General features: G+C 43.5%; 1 protein-coding gene across 4 annotated transcripts in view; it reads right to left on the reverse strand.

The window, feature by feature from the left end:
* The window catches only part of LOC139582920 (vacuolar protein sorting-associated protein VTA1 homolog), a 51,741-nt gene that overhangs the window by 12,449 nt on the left and 20,133 nt on the right, over positions 1-19,159 (reverse strand). For all 4 annotated transcript variants that reach the window (XM_071413386.1, XM_071413385.1, XM_071413389.1 and 1 more), the window contains exons 3-4: positions 10,405-10,532; positions 566-641 (exon numbers count right to left, since the gene is read on the reverse strand). In XM_071413386.1, the coding sequence (XP_071269487.1) occupies positions 566-641; positions 10,405-10,532 (204 nt within the window). The remainder of the gene's footprint in view (positions 1-565; positions 642-10,404; positions 10,533-19,159) is intronic.

Raw genomic sequence — 19,159 nt, forward strand, 5'->3', positions numbered from 1 at the left:
TTGTAAGAAATCCAATCTCCCACAATGCATTGTGACATACTTTGTATAAAAACGTATCTCCAGTAATCAGCGAGTGGGGGACTCTGAGGCGCCATTGTCTGGGTTAGTGTTACAGAGAGAGAAAGCTCCGTGTTAAAGCAGCCTGTCCAATGAGCTTTCTACAGAGGGAAAATGCCTGGCCCTTAGGGGGGAGAGAGCAGCCATTCAATGAAACATTGTCTGTCATCTGCCACAGTACATCTGCAGCCATGGAGACCCATGGAGATGCTTTAAAAAAGGCATCTGCTGTCTAGTTGTCTACTGTCCTGGACTGGAGAGGCTATACGTTACAGTCTTCACTATTTTCTCCTTCTTATTCTTTCCATGGCTTGGATTTTTTATGGTTTTGAGAGCAGCTGTGGACTGATGGAAGGATGAAAATGTGGATAGCCAGTTCATAATACTTCAGACTCATTCACACAGTGTAAATCTATTAATGTGCTGAAATAAAAAAGGTAGATGTATTTACAATATAGTCTATAGGGCCTATAGGGTAGGATAAGTGTATTCTATATTGATGACTTACCTCCTCCGATAACTCGCCGAAAACTGACAGGACATCTAACAAAAGGCTAGATGTGTAGAAGGACTTAATCATATTCCTGCAAAGAAAGACAAATATATTTTTTTATAAATGTTAAAATTCATCACACTGTTGGATTCTTAATTAAGGCATACTGAGACCATTAAACTCAAGTGTTGAAAACCTGCCAGCCAATTGTGACAAATGTCTACAACAAGAAATGCTGCTTCACAGAACATGGATAATTAAATAATTCTCAAATAAACTCAGCAAAAAAAAGAAACGTCCCTTTTTTAGGATCCTGTCTTTCAAAGGTAATTCGTAAAAATCCAAATAACTTCACAGATCGTCATTGTAAAGGGTTTAAACACTGTTTCCCATGCTTGTTCAATGAACCATAAACAATTAAGGAACATGCACCTGTGGAACGGTCGTTAAGACACTAACAGCTTACAGACGGTAGGCAATTAAGGTCACAGTTATGAAAACTTAGGACACTAAAGAGGCCTTTCTACTGACTCTGAAAAACACCAAAAGAAAGATGCCCAGGGTCCCTGCTCATCTGCGTGAACGTGCCTTAGGCATGCTGCAAAGAGGCATGAGGACTGCAGATGTGTCCAGGGCAATACATTTCAATGTCCGTACTGTGAGACGCCTAAGACAGCACTACAGGGAGACAGGACGGACAGCTGATCGTCCTCACAGTGGCAGACCACGTCTAACACCTGCACAGGATCGGTACATACGAACATCACACCTGCGGGACAGGTACAAGATGGCAACAACTGTCCGAGTTACACCAGGAACGCACAATCCCTCCATCAGTGCTCAGACTGTCCTCAATAGGCTGAGAGAGGCTGGACTGAGGGTTTGTAGGCCTGTTGTAAGGCAGGTCCTCACCAGACATCACCGGAAACAACATCGCCTATGGGCACAAACCCACCGTCGCTTGACCAGACAGTACTGGCAAAAAGTGCTCTTCACTGACGAGTCGCGGTTTTGTCTCACCAGGGGTGATGGTCAGATTCGCGTTTATCGTCGAAGGAATGAGCGTTACACCGAGGCCTGTACTCTGGAGCGGGATCGATTTGGAGGTGGAGGGTCCGTCATGGTCTGGGGCGATGTGTCACAGCATCATCGGACTGAGCTTGTTGTCATTGCAGGCAATCTCAACACTGTGCGTTACAGGGAAGACATCCTCCTCCCTCATGTGGTACCAATCCTGCAGGCTCATCCTGACATGACCCTCCAGCATGACAATGCCACCAGCCATACTGCTCGTTCTGTGCGTGATTTCCTGCAAGACAGGAATGTCAGTGTTCTGCCATGGCCAGCGAAGAGCCCAGATCTCAATCCCATTGAGCAAGTTTGGGACCTGTCGGATCGGAGGGTGAGGGCTAGGGCCATTCCCCCCAGAAATGTCCGGGAACTTGCAGGTGCCTTGGTGGAAGAGCGGGGTAACATCTCACAGCAAGAACTGGCAAATCTAGTGCAGTCCATGAGGAGGAGATGCACTGCATTACTTAATGCAGCTGGTGGCCACACCAGATACTGACTGCTACTTTTGATTTTGACCCCCCTTTTGTTCAGGGACACATTATTCAATTTCTGTTCGTCACATGTCTGTGGAACTTGTTCAGTTTATGTCTCAGTTGTTGAATCACGTTATGTTCATATAAATATTTACACATGTTAAGTTTGCCGAAAATAAAACGCAGTTGACAGTGAGAGGACGTTTCTTTTTTTGCTGAGTTTACGTGGGTTTGTCTCTTATGTGGTTGCATGATAATTGGATCCAAGGATCCAAACAGGTCCAGAATGACTAAACTAACTGTCTTGGGATTCAAATAGCAAACTATTTGCCCTGATACAACATTAGTCGTGACACTAAGAGAGAGGACTGTGGGTCTGGAGCTAGAGTTCAGAGAGGACACCACTTGTGGGCATTCAGTGTAGATCACACGAGCGGAACCAGGGAGGGTAAACATGTCATAAAATCCCACAGCTGGTTCCAGAAAGCATAAACACAGGGATGTAAAAAACGCAGAAACATAGTGGCTTGCTTTCTGGGGCTTCCAGTCCAGAGGTGTGTCATGTCAATGTAAGCCTTGTATTGGAGCCGTACAGAGCAGTGCAGAGCGGAAAGTAGACCAATGTATTGAAAAGCTGAAGGAAGTTTATTATTTCAGGGTTAGTTCCCATAAACATTCAACTCTGCACCTCCACACATGACATAACGTAACATTTATGGCTTGTGTATATAGGTCCAGTTTCTTGTAAATCAAGACTTTTTGTGTCGGAGTAGAATATTAATATAGCCTAATTCTCGTAATACCGACATGTATTTTCAAAGTTTTTCCCAAATGTGGTTCTATATACACTGCTCAAAAAAATAAAGGGAACACTTAAACAACACAATGTAACTCCAAGTCAATCACACTTCTGTGAAATCAAACTGTCCACTTAGGAAGCAACACTGATTGACAATACATTTCACATGCTGTTGTGCAAATGGAATAGACAAAAGGTGGAAATTATAGGCAATTAGCAAGACACCCCCAATAAAGGAGTGATTCTGCAGGTGGTGACCACAGACCACTTCTCAGTTCCTATGCTTCCTGGCTGATGTTTTGGTCACTTTTGAATGCTGGCGGTGCTCTCACTCTAGTGGTAGCATGAGACGGAGTCTACAACCCACACAAGTGGCTCAGGTAGTGCAGCTCATCCAGGATGGCACATCAATGCGAGCTGTGGCAAGAAGGTTTGCTGTGTCTGTCAGCGTAGTGTCCAGAGCATGGAGGCGCTACCAGGAGACAGGCCAGTACATCAGGAGACGTGGAGGAGGCCGTAGGAGGGCAACAACCCAGCAGCAGGACCGCTACCTCCGCCTTTGTGCAAGGAGGAGCACTGCCAGAGCCCTGCAAAATGACCTCCAGCAGGCCACAAATGTGCATGTGTCTGCTCAAACGGTCAGAAACAGACTCCATGAGGGTGGTATGAGGGCCCGACGTCCACAGGTGGGGGTTGTGCTTACAGCCCAACACCGTGCAGGACGTTTGGCATTTTCCAGAGAACACCAATATTGGCAAATTCGCCTTTGGCGCCCTGTGCTCTTCACAGATGAGAGCAGGTTCACACTGAGCACATGAGCACATGTGACAGACGTGACAGAGTCTGGAGACGCCATGGAGAACGTTCTGCTGCCTGCACCATCCTCCAGCATGACCGGTTTGGCGGTGGGTCAGTCATGGTGTGGGGTGGCATTTCTTTGTGGGGCCGCACAGCCCTCCATGTGCTCGCCAGAGGTAGCCTGACTGCCATTAGGTACCGAGATGAGATCCTCAGAGCCCTTGTGAGACCATATGCTGACACATGCACATTTGTGGCCTGCTGGAGGTCATTTTGCAGGGCTCTGGCAGTGCTCTCCTTGCACAAAGGCGGAGGTAGCAGTCCTGCTGCTGGGTTGTTGCCCTCCTACGGCCTCCCCCACATCTCCTGATGTACTGGCCTGTCTCCTGGTAGCGCCTCCATGCTCTGGACACTACGCTGACAGACACAGCAAACCTTCTTGCCACAGCTCGCATTGATGTGCCATCCTGGATGAGCTGCACTACCTGAGCCACTTGTGTGGGTTGTAGACTCCGTCTCATGCTACCACTAGAGTGAGAGCACCGCCAGCATTCAAAAGTGACCAAAACATCAGCCAGGAAGCATAGGAACTGAGAAGTGGTCTGTGGTCACCACCTGCAGAATCACTCCTTTATTGGGGGTGTCTTGCTAATTGCCTATAATTTCCACCTTTTGTCTATTCCATTTGCACAACAGCATGTGAAATTTATTGTCAATCAGTGTTGCTTCCTAAGTGGACAGTTTGATTTCACAGAAGTGTGATTGACTTGGAGTTACATTGTGTTGTTTAAGTGTTCCCTTTATTTTTTTGAGCAGTGTATAACTGATGACACCAGTTTCACTACAGACAGAAATTATGACAATCTATCCATCCATATACCCATCCATCTCCATCTACAGTGCATTTGGAAAGTATTCAGACCCCTTGACCTTTTCCACATTGTTACATTACAGCCTTATTTTAATATGTATTAATTTGGTTCCCCCCCCTCAATCTACACACAATACCCCATTATGACAAAGCAAAAACAGTAAAAAAAAAAACGGGCATTATCACATTTACATAAGTATTCAGACCCTATACTCGGTACTTTGTTGAAGCACCTTTGGCAATGATTACAGCCTTGAGTATTCTTGGGTATGACGCTGAAAGCTTGGCACACCTGTATTTGGGGAGTTTCTCCCATTCTTCTCTGCAGATCCTCTCAAGCTCTTCCAGGTTGGATGGGGAGCGTTGCTGCACAGCTATTTTCAGGTCTCTCCAGAGATGTTCGATCGGGTTCAAGTCCGGGCTCTGGCTGGGCCACTCAAGGACATTCAAAGACTTATCCCGAAGCCACTCCTGCATTGTCTTTGCTGTGTGCTTTGGGTCGTTGTCTTGTTGGAAGGTGAACCTTTACCCCAGTCAGGTCCTGAGCACTCTGGAGCACGTTTTCATCAAGTATCTCTCTGTTCCATTCATCTTTCCCTCGATCCTGACTAGTCTCCCAGTCACTACTGCTGAAAAACTTCCACTCAACATGATGCTGCCACCACCATGCTTCACCATAGAGATGATGCCAGGGAATCTTGTTTCTCATGGTCTTACAGAGTCCTTTAGGTGCCTTCCGTCTGGCCATTGTACCATAAAGACTGTTGGAAAGGCATTCCAAGTGACTACCTCATGAAGCTGGTTGAGAGAACACCAAGAGTGTGCAAAGCTGTTATCAAGGCAAAGGGTGGCTACTTTGAAGAACCTCAAAAATAAAATACTTTGATTTGTTTAACACTTTTTTGGTTACTACATGATTCCATGTGTTATTTCATAGTTTTTTTGTCTTCACTATTATTCTACAATGTAGAAAATAGTAAAAATAAAGAAAAACCCTGGAATGAGTAGATGTGTCCAAACTTTTGACTGGTACTGTGTGTGAGTGTGAGATATATATATATATATATATATTGGCCTCAAGTGCATTCAATTATTAGACACTGGGTTCATTTAATGTCTTCAATTTCCTATAAAAAAATGTGTGACCCTGAAACCAGGTATAACCAGTATATTTCTTCAATATACAGTGTAGAGCAGCCACTCACTCCCTCTCTGTCTGTGGCCATCATTAATCCAGGCTGACCACATTTCATCCATTCCCATTTAATGGACTGCTTCTCTAAAAACCAGTCCTGCACAGCGCCGTGGAAACCATCCTTATGTCTGGAACAATCACAGTAAATGCCTCCACACCGGCTCACCTAAACCTGAGGTTAATTAAGATTGGATTCAGTGAGAGGACGATTCAAGGCCAGACCGCTACGTCTGCAGACCTAACTGAAGGTTGTGCAATGTTTTTGTGGGTTTGTTGTTCATCTCACTGTGGTGTTGTGGAAACAAGATGGTGAGACGAAAAGAAAAACTAAATGCATCTTGAAGAACAATTCATGGCTGCCAGTAAGACTACTAGCCTACGTTGACAAATGGAGACCCAGGCCTATTGCAGATTGTTCAACTCTGCCCACTTCTCAGATGTGTTCGTCGTTGGCATTTGATGTCATGACGCAGAGGGTGGGTCGTGGGGAAGAGGAGGTAAATGTGAAAACAGAAAGGGCTGAAACACCATGGAGGTTCATTTACAGCACATTCCAGCCTATATTCTCAACACAAGTGTGCGCTTTCATGGCTTTTATCTGGCTGTTCAGCACATTGGACAGGAATTGAGCCTGCCTCGGGCTATTTACATGCATTATGTCAAAGGCTCTGGACAGAGATCCTCACAAGAGTTCTGACATATAAAGTTTAAACGTGAAAAATATTTCTAAGATGCGTACTTTGAGATCTTCTAAACGCACTTATTTGTTTAAATCACTTGCACTGCCCACTTTGAAGTCCCCAATGTACAGTCGTGGCCAAAAGTTTTGAGAATGACACAAATATTAACTTCCACAAAGTCTGCTGCCTCAGTTTGTATGACGGCAATTTGCATATACTCCAGAATGTTATGAAGAGTGATCAGATGAATTGCAATTAATTGCAAAGTCCCTCTTTGCCATGAAAATGAACTGAATTCCCCAAAAACATTTCCACTGCATTTCAGCCCTGCCACAAAAGGACCATCTGACATCATGTCAGTGATTCTCTTGTTAACACAGGTGTGAGTGTTGATGAGGACAAGGCTGGAGATCACTCTGTCATGCTGATTGAGTTCGAATAACAGACTGGAAGCTTCAAAAGGAGGGTGCTTGGAATCATTGTTCTTCCTCTGTCAACCATGGTTACCTACAAGGAAACACATGCCATCATCATTGCTTTGCACAAAAAGGGCTTCACAGGCAAGGATATTGCTGCCGGTAAGATTGCACCTAAATCAACCATTTATAGGATCACCAAGAACTTCAAGGAGAGCGGTTCAATTGTTGTGAAGAAGGCTTCTAAAGTTGATTCAGCTGCGGGATCAGGGCACCCCCAGTACAGAGCTTGCTCAGGAATGGCAGCAGGCAGATGTGAGTGCATCTGCACGCACAGTGAGGCGAAGACTTTTGGAGGATGGCCTGGTGTCAAGAACGGCAGCAAAGAAGCCATTTCTCTCCAGGAAAACATCAGGGACAGACTGATATTTTGCAAAAGATACAGGGATTGGACTGCTGAGGACTGGGATAAAGTCATTTTCTCTGATGAATCCCCTTTCCGATTGTTTGTGGCATCCGGAAAAAAGCTTGTCCGGAGAAGACAAGGTGAGCGCTACCATCAGTCCTGCGTCATGCCAACAGTAAAGCATCCTGAGACCATTCATGTGTGGGGTTGCTTCTCAGCCAAGGGAGTGGGCTCACTCACAATTTTGCCTAAGAACACAGCCATGAATAAAGAATGGTACCAACACATTCTCCGAGAGCAACTTCTCCCAACCATCCAGGAACAGTTTGGTGACAAACAATGCCTTCTCCAGCATGATGGAGCACCTTGCCATAAGGCAAAAGTGATAACGAAGTGGCTCGGGGAACAAAACATTGATATGTTGGGTCCATGGCCAGGAAACTCCCCAGACCTTAATCCCATTGAAAACTTGTGGCCAATCCTCAAGAGGCAGGTGGACAAACAAAAACCCACAAATTCTGACAAACTCCAAGCATTGATTATGCAAGAATGGGCTGCCATCAGTCAGGATGTGGCCCAGAAATTAATTGACAGCATGCCAGGGCGGATTGCAGAGGTCTTGAAAAAGAAGGGTCAACACTGCAAATATTGACTCTTTGCATCAACTTCATGTAATTGTCAATAAAAGCCTTTGACACTTATGAAATGCTCATAATTATACTTCAGTATTCCATAGTAACATCTGACAAAAATATCTAAAGACACTGAAGCAGCAAACTTTGTGGAAATTTATATTTGTGTCATTCTCAAAACTTTTGGCCACGACTGTACAGTAGGGGGGAGGTTCTAAGGGTTATGCTAGATGGTAATGGACTGCGAGATCAGCCAATTAAAACCAGCAGTTGTTTCATCCACTCCTACTATAGGCTTTCATTAAAGTTCCATTCTGAGGCATTGTGAAACCAGACGGTTTGACAGAGAAAGAGCCAGCTGGTGGACGAGATTAACACTGGTACTGACAAGATTTGAAACCTTTGAAAATCAAAGCCCATAACTGGACAGAAACATAATAGGATAACAGTCAAATGCTTGTTAAATTATTTCCCTTTTATACTCAATGGATTCCCTAAAATATTTGACCATGCTGTTATTCCTGCAATTACCACCGTTTAAAGACTAAGTTATGTACACACTTAATGGCAATCAACAGAAGAAAAAAATATTTTTTAAATTATGCATTTAGGGAAGCTACTTTTGTTTCATCAAAAGTTAACTTGTTGAGAACAGGATATGAATCATCAGAACCGTCGATGTTTCTTGCAACTCAAGTGATGAGTGAGTTTAATGAGGCTTTAATAAAAACATTGCTTGTTGCTTAGAAACAAATGAGCGGATTAGTGAAAACTTGTCAGCGTAAAATATGGGCGCAACGTCTTTAAAATATAAATTGCTACCTTGCACAGGATGAATGGGGGAGATAGACATATGCAAAACGGATTGTCTTTAATTAGACCTGCTAAACTAACATTTTAAACTTCTCTCCAGTGTTCAGGACTGTGGCTGGCACTGTATCTGGAGCCTGGAGTCACCACATAGGAGACAATATCCTGTACGCCAGGGTTCTCCAACCTTTTCTAGCATGAGAGCTACTTATAAATTGGCACATTATTTTCTTCCCCTCTCCACTGCAACTCTTCCCCAGGTTTTTTTCCTGTCAATATACCTGTTAAGATCTGTGTTTTCGTCCCCCACATTTCTGTTTTATATTTTCCCAAATTATGTTCTCAGTTACATTTTTGCTGGTTTTAGATTTAAAAAAAAAAAAAGATATATATATTTTTTTTTAATAATCGCTCTCAAAATGTAAATTGTTCATAGATAAAAAAACAAAATAGGATGTTATAAGTCCAAGTCAACGCTTAAATTACATCTGAAAACAATTCTTGTTTTAGGTCTGGAAGAAAACTAACACATTTTGATTTTTTTGTGTAATTCCCCTTTAATTGCTCATCTGGCTCTTTATTGTGCATCTAGCGAGAGAAGAATGTGTGTCTAATGTACCGGTCTAGTGATGGCTCTGTACTGCTGCTCATTTCATGGCAAAGTTTGTAAATAACAAATAATACATACAAATTATATACTTCTGCCAGGTAAGCCTACTTTTGCAGTTAACATTTAATTGAGAAGGTATTGAGGAAAGTATTTCTGTCAACACACAAGACGGTTATCACATCAACTGGCTACACATGGAGTGAGACACATGGAGTGAGACACATGGAGTGAGACACATGGAGTGAGACAAATGCGTGCACCACACAGACAGACAGGCAATATTGCTGGAAATTAATTGGCACGTTTTGTGTTAGGTTTGGCTTTTTAAGCCAGTAGTGGCTAACTAGGGGTGGAATAATGTCAATGTTGTGTTGATTAGAATGGTAGCTTGCGGATACTTCTGAGATTCGTTTACGACAGTTTGCAGTGAAACACATGAACATTGCATGTACTTTCAGAATTGTTTGAAGAGCTACGTGGGCTGCGCGTTACTGGTAGCTCACGATTGACCTGTTGGAAACTCCTGCTGTATGCATTAGTGTTGAGTGTGGTTCCTGAAGTAATGGGAGTGCTGCTGTGTAAAACAGGGCTGTTATCTCTCACAGGCAGTGGAGCTGCTCCAGTCCAGACCCGGACTGCATAAATGGAGACCCTGGCTGGCCTGGCACCCACAGTTCATGGACGACTCTGCTTTACTGTCCAGCCCTGCTGCTGTTGTCAGTGCCCACAACACACTCATAATGCCAGCCAGACCTGTAACGCTACACCTGAATGGCCAATAGGAATCATCTGGCCCCTGTGGCAATATATTCACACAGACATGGCTTTGTTGCTAATTTTAGACTCTGGACTGGACTCCATGTGCAAAAGCAACAGTGTGATTATTTTGTGTCGTGGTTCAGTGAAAGGAAATGGTAATCATGAGGGCTTACGTATTGGAACCAGAAGAAGATGAAGAAAAAAAACGACATTGGAACCAGTCCATTACCATGCTGAAATTCAAGAGGCAGGGAGCGGCCTGCAGCTACAGTACAGCAGGCTGACTCTACACAAGCTACGCAGGTAGTAATGGTGAGTGAAGACATAGCCTTACTTGTGGAATCTTCCTGACCGATCCTCGTTGTCAGCATAGAGGAAAATTTTTAAGGCATAGTTTTCGATGTGTGCATTGCCGACAACTTCCTGGGTGATTGAGTCACTGTCAGTCAGCTCCTTCTTCATCTGAAAAACACAACAGCATCAAATCGCACAATTATGTCCTGCAGGCAGGCACATCCAAACTGAAAAACCACAGGCTCTAAGCGGCAAACATTCTTCAAAAGGCCAATCAATACAGAGTAGTTTGGAAACGCACATTCACTACTTTTTCAGGTCTTACAGTGCCTTCAGAAAGTATCCACAACCCTGGACTTTTCCCACATTTTGTTGTGTTAACAGTCTGAATTTAAACTAGATTAAATTGAGATTATTTGTCACTGGCCTACAGACAATACCCCATAAATGTCAAAGTGGAATATTTTGTAAATTAATTAAACATTTAAAGTATTCATTCCCTTTGTTATGGCAAGTCTATATAAGTTCAGGAGTAAAAATGTACTTAAGTCACATAATAAATTGCATGTTTAACATGATTTTTGAATGACAACCTCATCTCCGTACCCCACATATACAATTATTTGTAAGGACCCTCAGTCGAGCAGTGAATTTCAAACACAGATTCAACCACTAAGACTCTTTGAGCATGGTGATGTTATTAATTACACTTTGGATGATGCATCAATTCACCCAGTCACTACAAAGATACAGGCGTCCTTCCCAACTCAGGTGCCGGAGAGGAAGGAAAACGCTCAGGGATTTCACCATGAGGCCAATTGTGACTTTAAAACAGTTACAGAGTTTAATGGTTGTGATAGGAGAAAACGGAGGATGGATCAACAACATTGTAGTTACTCCACAATACTAACCTAATTGATAGGTTGAAAAGAAGGAAGCCTGTAAAGAATATAAATATTCCAAAACATGCATTCTGTTTGCAACAAAGCACTAAAGTAATACTGCAAAAAATGTGTCAAAGCAATTCACTTTTTGTTCTGAATACAAAGTGTTATGTTTGGGGCAAATCCAATACAAGGTATTTCTGAGAACCACTATATATTTTCAAGCATAGTGGTGGCTGCATCATGTTATGGGTACGTTTGTCATCGTTAAAGACTGGGTAGTGTTACAGGATAAAAAATAAACGGAATGGAGCTAAGCACAGGCAAAATCCTAGAGGAAAACCGGGTTCAGTCTGCTTTCCATCAGACACTGGGAGATTAATCCACCCTTTAGCAGAACAATAAACTAAAACACAATGCCAAATCTACACTGGTGTCACTTACCAAGACAACATTTAATGTTTTTACTTAACTCTACTTGAAAATGTATGGAAAGACCTGAATATGGTTGTCTAGCAATGATCAACATCCAATTTATTAGAGCTTGAATGATTTTGAAAATATATATTTTTTTTTTAAAGGGCCAATGTTGCACAATCCAGGTGTGGAAAGTTCTTAGAGACTTACCCAGAAAGACTCACAGATGTAATCACTGCCAAAGGGGCTTTTACAACGTATTGAATCAGAGGTGTGAATACTTATGTAAATTAGATATTTCATTCTCAAATTCACAAACATTTCTAAAAACACGTTTTCACTTTGTCATTATGGGGGGGTGTAGATGGTTGAGAAAGAAACAATCCATTTTGAATTTAGGCTGTAACAACAAAATGTGGAATAAATCAAGGGGTATGAATACTTTCTGAAGGCACTGTAAATCTTTCAACTGACACAAAGTGCTCCTCCTAGATTCCTGGATGCTGAACAGCACACACAGACGCAGTGCATACATAAAGGGAGCCTGTGTACTGTTCTGTGCATGGACCGTGTGACAAATCAGCGATGGCTGTGTTTTTTCTGAGAAGTGAGGCTTTCCATGTGTGACTCATTGATTCCTGGGATGCAGCAGAGAGCACACACTTTAATTCCACTCCAGAACACTCTTATAATTAATAGAGTATAGCATGGTGGGATGGGAGGGTCTCTGGAGACGTACCAACAGATAATAACATGGACAATAACCAAGGGATGGTTTTACCGCACTCATTTCAACAACGCTGGACAATAAACATTGTACAGAAGACCACTAGTAAACCACTGACCAAAAGGACATTGGATTTCACCGGAAACATCAAAGCCAGTGGCCAAGAACTGGCACTTAACTTTATTACACCTCTCTTACATGGCAATGAGTCATCTATGACAATACCAGTGACTTTAAAACTGAAGTCATTCTTCTCTACCCGAATTGTTATTGTGTTGATTTTGTCTTCATCCTTATATGTTCAACCCGTTTGTCCCTGACAAATTAAATGATTGCTGTGTCTTAATGCTATTGTGTCTTAATGGTTTGTAGTGGCCAGTGCCCAAAAATGCATCCGCAAAGCTCACTTACTGCAGCTGAGGCAGCCGCTCTCTGAGATGTTACAGTCTGCTAGAGAGCGTCAGGTTTCCTTGTAAAATCAGTAAAGCAAATAATACTGGTTACATTTCAACAGGTGGACTCTGCTCTTCTGAATGGATGTACTGTTCACGTTTTAATGAAATCTCAACCTATCCTTAAGGCAATACACAGCACAGTACATCACTTGTGCTAAAGTGTAGCGGAGGACTTTAAAACAAACTTGGAAGGAAGCATGCCGACTTTATAGAAAGAAGAGTCAAGGATCAAACTCCTAATTGAATCAAAAGATTCAGTTTGGATCACACCACTCCTCTGGGTTCTCTAGAAATCCATGAGGTACTAGAACAGCTTTGAAAAAACCCATTTCCAATAGTTCAGGACGATATTTCCATGAAGGGCCGCTTCTTCTTTGATGGTTTGAGTGACATGTCTTTCTTGCAGCCCTTTTCAAGTGTCTTAAAGCAACCCTAACAGACCAGAGCTAGACCTATTGACACTCCTGTAGAGGGACTGTAGGAGAACAAAAACAAAACAGCCAGTGCATTGAAGTGACTGGGCATGCAATGTTGAAGATGCCCAATGCTGCGATCAGGAAAACAACGACAGCCGTTTCCATGAAACCGATGCCCATTAGTGTATAGCCTAACTACTGGCAATATCTTCCACCAGACCTTTCTTGCCTAATCCACTGCTCTAAGAAAGCTAATTAAACGATGCAGAGAACGAGCCAAGATTGCTTCTACCCCGGCCCAAACAGCAATCAGCAGCCTGAGCGATGGCACTATGCCAGCCATACTGGTCAATATGCTGAGGGCTGGGCTGCGGGCACGATTAAGCTTTTCAATGCCAGAACAAAATACCGATTGTCATCTTAATTATCCATTCTCTGCACAAAATAACAATAATTGGTTGTTTGTTTACCTAGAAATGTGTGGCTTTAGTGGAAATAAAACTGTTTTTTTTAATTTATTTTTTTATTTAACCTTTATTTAACCAGGTAGGCAAATTGAGAACACGTTCTCATTTACAATTGCGACCTGGCCAAGATAAAGCAAAGCAGTTCGACACATACAACAACACATAGTTACACATGGAGTAAAACAAACATATAGTCAATAATACAGTGAAAAAAAAAAAATAAGTCTATATACAATGTGAGCAAGTGAGGTGAGATAAGGGAGGTGAAGGCAAACAAATATATGTATAAATAAATAAAAATATAAAAGGCCATGGAGGCGAAGTGAGTACAACACAGCAAGTAAAATAAAAACTAAAAAAACACTGGAATGGTTGGTTTGCAGTGGAAGAAAGTGCAAAGTAGAGACAGAAATAATGGGGTGCAAAGGAGCAAAATAAATTAATAAATAAATACAGTAGGTAAAGAGGTAGTTGTTTGGGCTAAATTGTAGATGGGTTATGTACAGGTGCAGTAATCTATGAGCTGCTCTGACAGCCGGTGCTTAAAGCTAGTGAGGGAGATAGGTGTTTCCAGTTTCAGAGATTTTTGTAGTTCGTTCCAGTCATTGGCAGCAGAGAACTGGAAGGAGAGGCGTCCAAAGGAAGAATTGGTTTTGGGGGTGACTAGAGAGATATACCTGCTGGAGCGCGTGCTACAGGTAGGTGCTGCTATGGTGACCAGCGAGCTGAGATAAGGGGGGACTTTACCTAGCAGGGTCTTGTAGATGACCTGGAACCAGTGGGTTTGGCGACGAGTATGAAGCGAGGGCCAGCCAACGAGAGTGTACAGGTCGCAGTGGTGGGTAGTATATGGGGCTTTGGTGACAAAACGGATGGCACTGTGATAGACTGCATCCAATTTATTGAGTAGGGTTTTGGAGGCTATTTTGTAAATGACATAACCGAAGTCGAGGATTGGTAGGATGGTCAGTTTTACAAGGGTATGTTTGGCAGCATGAGTAAAGGATGCTTTGTTGCGGAATAGGAAGCCAATTCTAGATTTGACTTTGGATTGGAGATGTTTGATGTGAGTCTGGAAGGAGAGTTTACAGTCTAACCAGACACCTAGGTATTTGTAGTTGTCCACATATTCTAAGTCAGAGCCGTCCAAAGTAGTGATGTTGGACAGGCGGGCAGGAGCAGGCAGCGATCGGTTGAAGAGCATGCATTTGGTTTTACTTGTATTTAAGAGCAGTTGGAGGCCACGGAAGGAGAGTTGTATGGCATTGAAGCTCGCCTGGAGGGTTGTTAACACAGTGTCAAAAGAAGGGCCAGAAGTATACAGAATAGTGTCGTCTGCGTAGAGGTGGATCAGAGAATCACCAGCAGCAAGAGCGACATCATTGATGTAAACAGAGAAGAGAGTCGGTCCAAGAATTGAACCCTGTGGCACCCCCATAGAGACTGCCAGAGGCCCGGACAACAGACCCTCCGATTTGACACACTGAACTCGATCAGAGAAGTAGTTGGTGAACCAGGCGAGGCAATCATTAGAGAAACCAAGGCTGTCGAGTCTGCCAATGAGGATGTGGTGATTGACAGAGTCAAAAGCCTTGGCCAGGTCAATGAATACGGCTGCACAGTATTGTTTCCTATCGATGGCGGTTACGATATCGTTTATGACCTTGAGCGTGGCTGAGGTGCACCCATGACCAGCTCTGAAACCAGATTGCATAGCGGAGAAGGTGTGGTGGGATTCGAGATGGTCGGTAATCTGTTTGTTGACTTGGCTTTCGAAGACCTTAGAAAGGCAGGGTAGGATAGATATAGGTCTGTAGCAGTTAGGGTCAAGGGTGTCCCCCCCTTTGAAGAGGGGGATAACCGCAGCTGCTTTCCAATCTTTGGGGATCTCAGACGACACGAAAGAGAGGTTGAAGAGGCTAGTAATAGGGGTGGCAACAATTTCAGCAGATAGTTTTAGAAAGAAAGGGTCCAGATTATCTAGCCCGGCTGATTTGTAAGGGTCCAGATTTTGCAGCTCATTTAGAACATCAGCTGACTGTATTTGGGAGAAAGAGAAATGGGGAAGGCTTGGGCGAGTAGCAGAGGGGAGGGCAGTGCTGTTGTCCGGGGTAGGGGTAGCCAGGTGGAAAGCATGGCCAGCCGTAGAAAAATGCTTATTGAAATTCTCAATTATAGTGGATTTGTCGGTGGTGACAGTGTTTCCTATCTTCAGAGCGGTTGGAAGCTGGGAGGAGGTGTTCTTATTCTCCATGGACTTTACGGTGTCCCAGAACTTTTTTGAATTTGTGTTGCAGGAAGCAAATTTCTGCTTGAAAAAGCTAGCCTTGGCTGTTCTAACTGCCTGTGTATATTGGTTTCTGGCTTCCCTGAAAAGTTGCATATCACGGGGGCTGTTCGATGCTAATGCAGAACGCCATAGGATGTTTTTCTGTTGGTTAAGGGCAGTCAGGTCAGGAGAGAACCAAGGGCTATATCTGTTCCTGGTTCTAAATTTCTTGAATGGGGCATGCTTATTCAAGATGGTGAGGAAGGCATTTTAAAAAAAATGACCAGGCATCCTCTACTGACGGGATGAGATCAATATCCTTCCAGGATACCCCGGCCAGGTCGATTAGAAAGGCCTGCTCGCTGAAGTGTTTCAGGGAGCGTTTGACAGTGATGAGTGGAGGTCGTTTGACCGCTGACCCATTACGGATGCAGGCAATGAGGCAGTGATCGCTGAGATCTTGGTTGAAAACAGCAGAGGTGTATTTGGAGGGCAAGTTTGTTAGGATGATATCTATGAGGGTACCCGTGTTTACGGAATTGGGGTGGTACCTGGTAGGTTCATTGATAATTTGTGTGAGATTGAGGGCATCAAGCTTAGATTGTAGGGTGGCTGGGGTGTTGAGCATGTTCAAATTTAGGTCGCCTAGCAGCACGAGCTCTGAAGATAGATGGGGGGCAATCAGTTCACATATAGTGTCCAGAGCACAGCTGGGGGCAGAGGGTGGTCTATAGCAGGCGGCAACGGTGAGAGACTTGTTTTTAGAGAGGTGGATTTTTAAAAGTAGAAGTTCAAATTGTTTGGGAACAGACCTGGATAGTATAACAGAACTCTGCAGGCAGTCTTTGCAGTAGATTGCAACACCGCCCCCTTTGGCCGTTCTATCTTGTCTGAAAATCTTGTAATTGGGGATGAAAATGTCTGAATTTTTGGTGGTCTTTCTAAGCCAGGATTCAGACACGGCTAAAACATCCGGGTTGGCAGAGTGTGCTAAAGCAGTGAACAAAACAAACTTAGGGAGGAGGCTTCTAATGTTAACATGCATGAAGCCAAGGCTATTACGGTTACAGAAGTCATCAAAAGAGAGCGCCTGGGGAATAGGAGTGGAGCCAGGTACTGCAGATAAAACTGTCATTTGGTGAAATGAGAAAGTTCCACATGGTGTGGTGTAAGATTTCTGTTTCTTCAGTTTCATACCCTGCATTCACTTCTGGAATGGAATGAAAGTCTTCCTTACTCATTTTCCCATGATTAGGGAGGAAAAATAAAACAATGGTTCCACATTCACTTCCAGAAATATCATACAAGACGCAAGACAAGTTTTACAATCTGTACCGAGTCCATATTGACCTAATTTGCGATAGTGGGTTAAAAGTTAAACGTGTATTTCATAGCTTTCTTCACCACCTTTTTAAAAGCCCTTTAGACCGGATGTATCCACTGGGGCTGGCTAAGACATCCCGTTGCTGTGACATTTAATGAATATTACTACAGCAACAGTAAAACCTGGCTCGGGGGACAAGAAAATCCCAGGGCTTTCTTTAATTGGTTCCAAAATGTCTATAAAAATCCCTGGGCACAGGAGCAAACAGCATCCCGAGGTTGCTTCCTGCTCTCCATTTTAGAGGAACACCATAAACCCTGTCTTTTGAACTCTGATGTGAATACAGTGCTCTCAAAACGTTGGGGTCACCACATTTCTCAAAGGAAACCATTTTAAAAGATAGATGTTCAGAAATGGCAATTTTTTCATAATGACGTAAATAGATGATATAACAGTTCATTTTTACATGAGAATGTATTGGTTGTTATTGGAGCTTCCTTTCCATGACATCTAACAAATATTCCTCAATCAAGGATGTACATATCAAAGAGTGAATGTTTGACAGAGAATAGATAAAGAGAACATTAATCGTCATATGCCAAATCTTAGTTTTCATGCAACTCGACCACCTATGGCGCATTAAAACCTTTTTAGAAAATCTCTAGGAAAATATATGGTGGTCTGGTCTTACATTAAAATGCAGAGCTTGAAACTTCAAGTCGATATTACGCATTTTTCATTACGTTTCACAATTCCACTCAAAGGATTTCTGAAGTACATTTCTGAAGGAATTCATTATTCAAAACATACAGTGCATTCGGAAAGTATTCAGACCCCTTGACATTTTCCACATTTTGTTACATTACAGCCTTATTCTAAAATGTATTGAATGTTTCCCCCTCCCCCCCTCAATCTACACACAATACCACATAATTACAAAGCGAAATCAGGCAGCGATTACAGCACCTCTGGCAGCGATTACAGCCTCGAATCTTCTTGGGTAGGACGCTACAAGCTTGGCACACCTGTATTTGGGGAGTTTCTCCCATTCTTCTCTGCAGATCCTCTCAAGCTCTGTCAGGTTGGATGTGGAGCGTGGCGGTACAGCTATTTTCAGGTCTCTCCAAAGATGTTCGATCGGGTTTAAGTCCGGGCCCTGGCTGGGCCACTCAAGGACATTGAGACTTGTCCCGAAGCCTCTCCTATTTTGTCTTGGCTGTGTGCTTAGGGTCGTTGTCCTGCTGGAAGGTGAACCGTCAACCCAGTTTGAGGTCCTGAGTGCTCTGGAGCAGGTTTCCATCAAGGATCACTCTGTACATTGCTCCGTTCATCTTTCTCTCAATCCTGACTAGTCTCCCAGTCCCTGCCACTGAAAAACATCCCCACAGCATGATACTGCCACCACTATGCTTCACCGTAGTGATGGTGCCAGGTTTCCTCCAGGCGTGACATTCAGGCCAAAAACTAAATATCGGTTTAATCAGGCCAGAGAACCTTGTTTCCAGAGTATTTAGGTGCCCTTGGCAAACTCCAAGCGGGCTGTCACGTGCCTTTTTCTGAGGAGTGGCTTCCGTCTGGCCACTCTACCATAAAGGCTTGATTGGTGGAGTGCTGCAAAGATGGTTGTCCTTCTGGAAGGTTCTCCCATCTTCATAGAGGAACTCTCGAGCTCTGTCAGAGTGACCATCGAGTTCTTGGTCATCTCCCTGACCAAGGCCCTTCTCCCGATTGCTCAGTTTTGCCGGGCGGCCAGCTCTAGGAAGTCTTGGTGGTTTGTTCTGGGGACCTTCAATGCTGCAGAAATGTTTTGGTACCCTTCTCCATATATGTGCCTCG

This window comes from Salvelinus alpinus, chromosome 8 (assembly GCF_045679555.1).
Source record: "Salvelinus alpinus chromosome 8, SLU_Salpinus.1, whole genome shotgun sequence".
NCBI classification, from domain to species: Eukaryota; Metazoa; Chordata; class Actinopteri; order Salmoniformes; family Salmonidae; genus Salvelinus; species Salvelinus alpinus.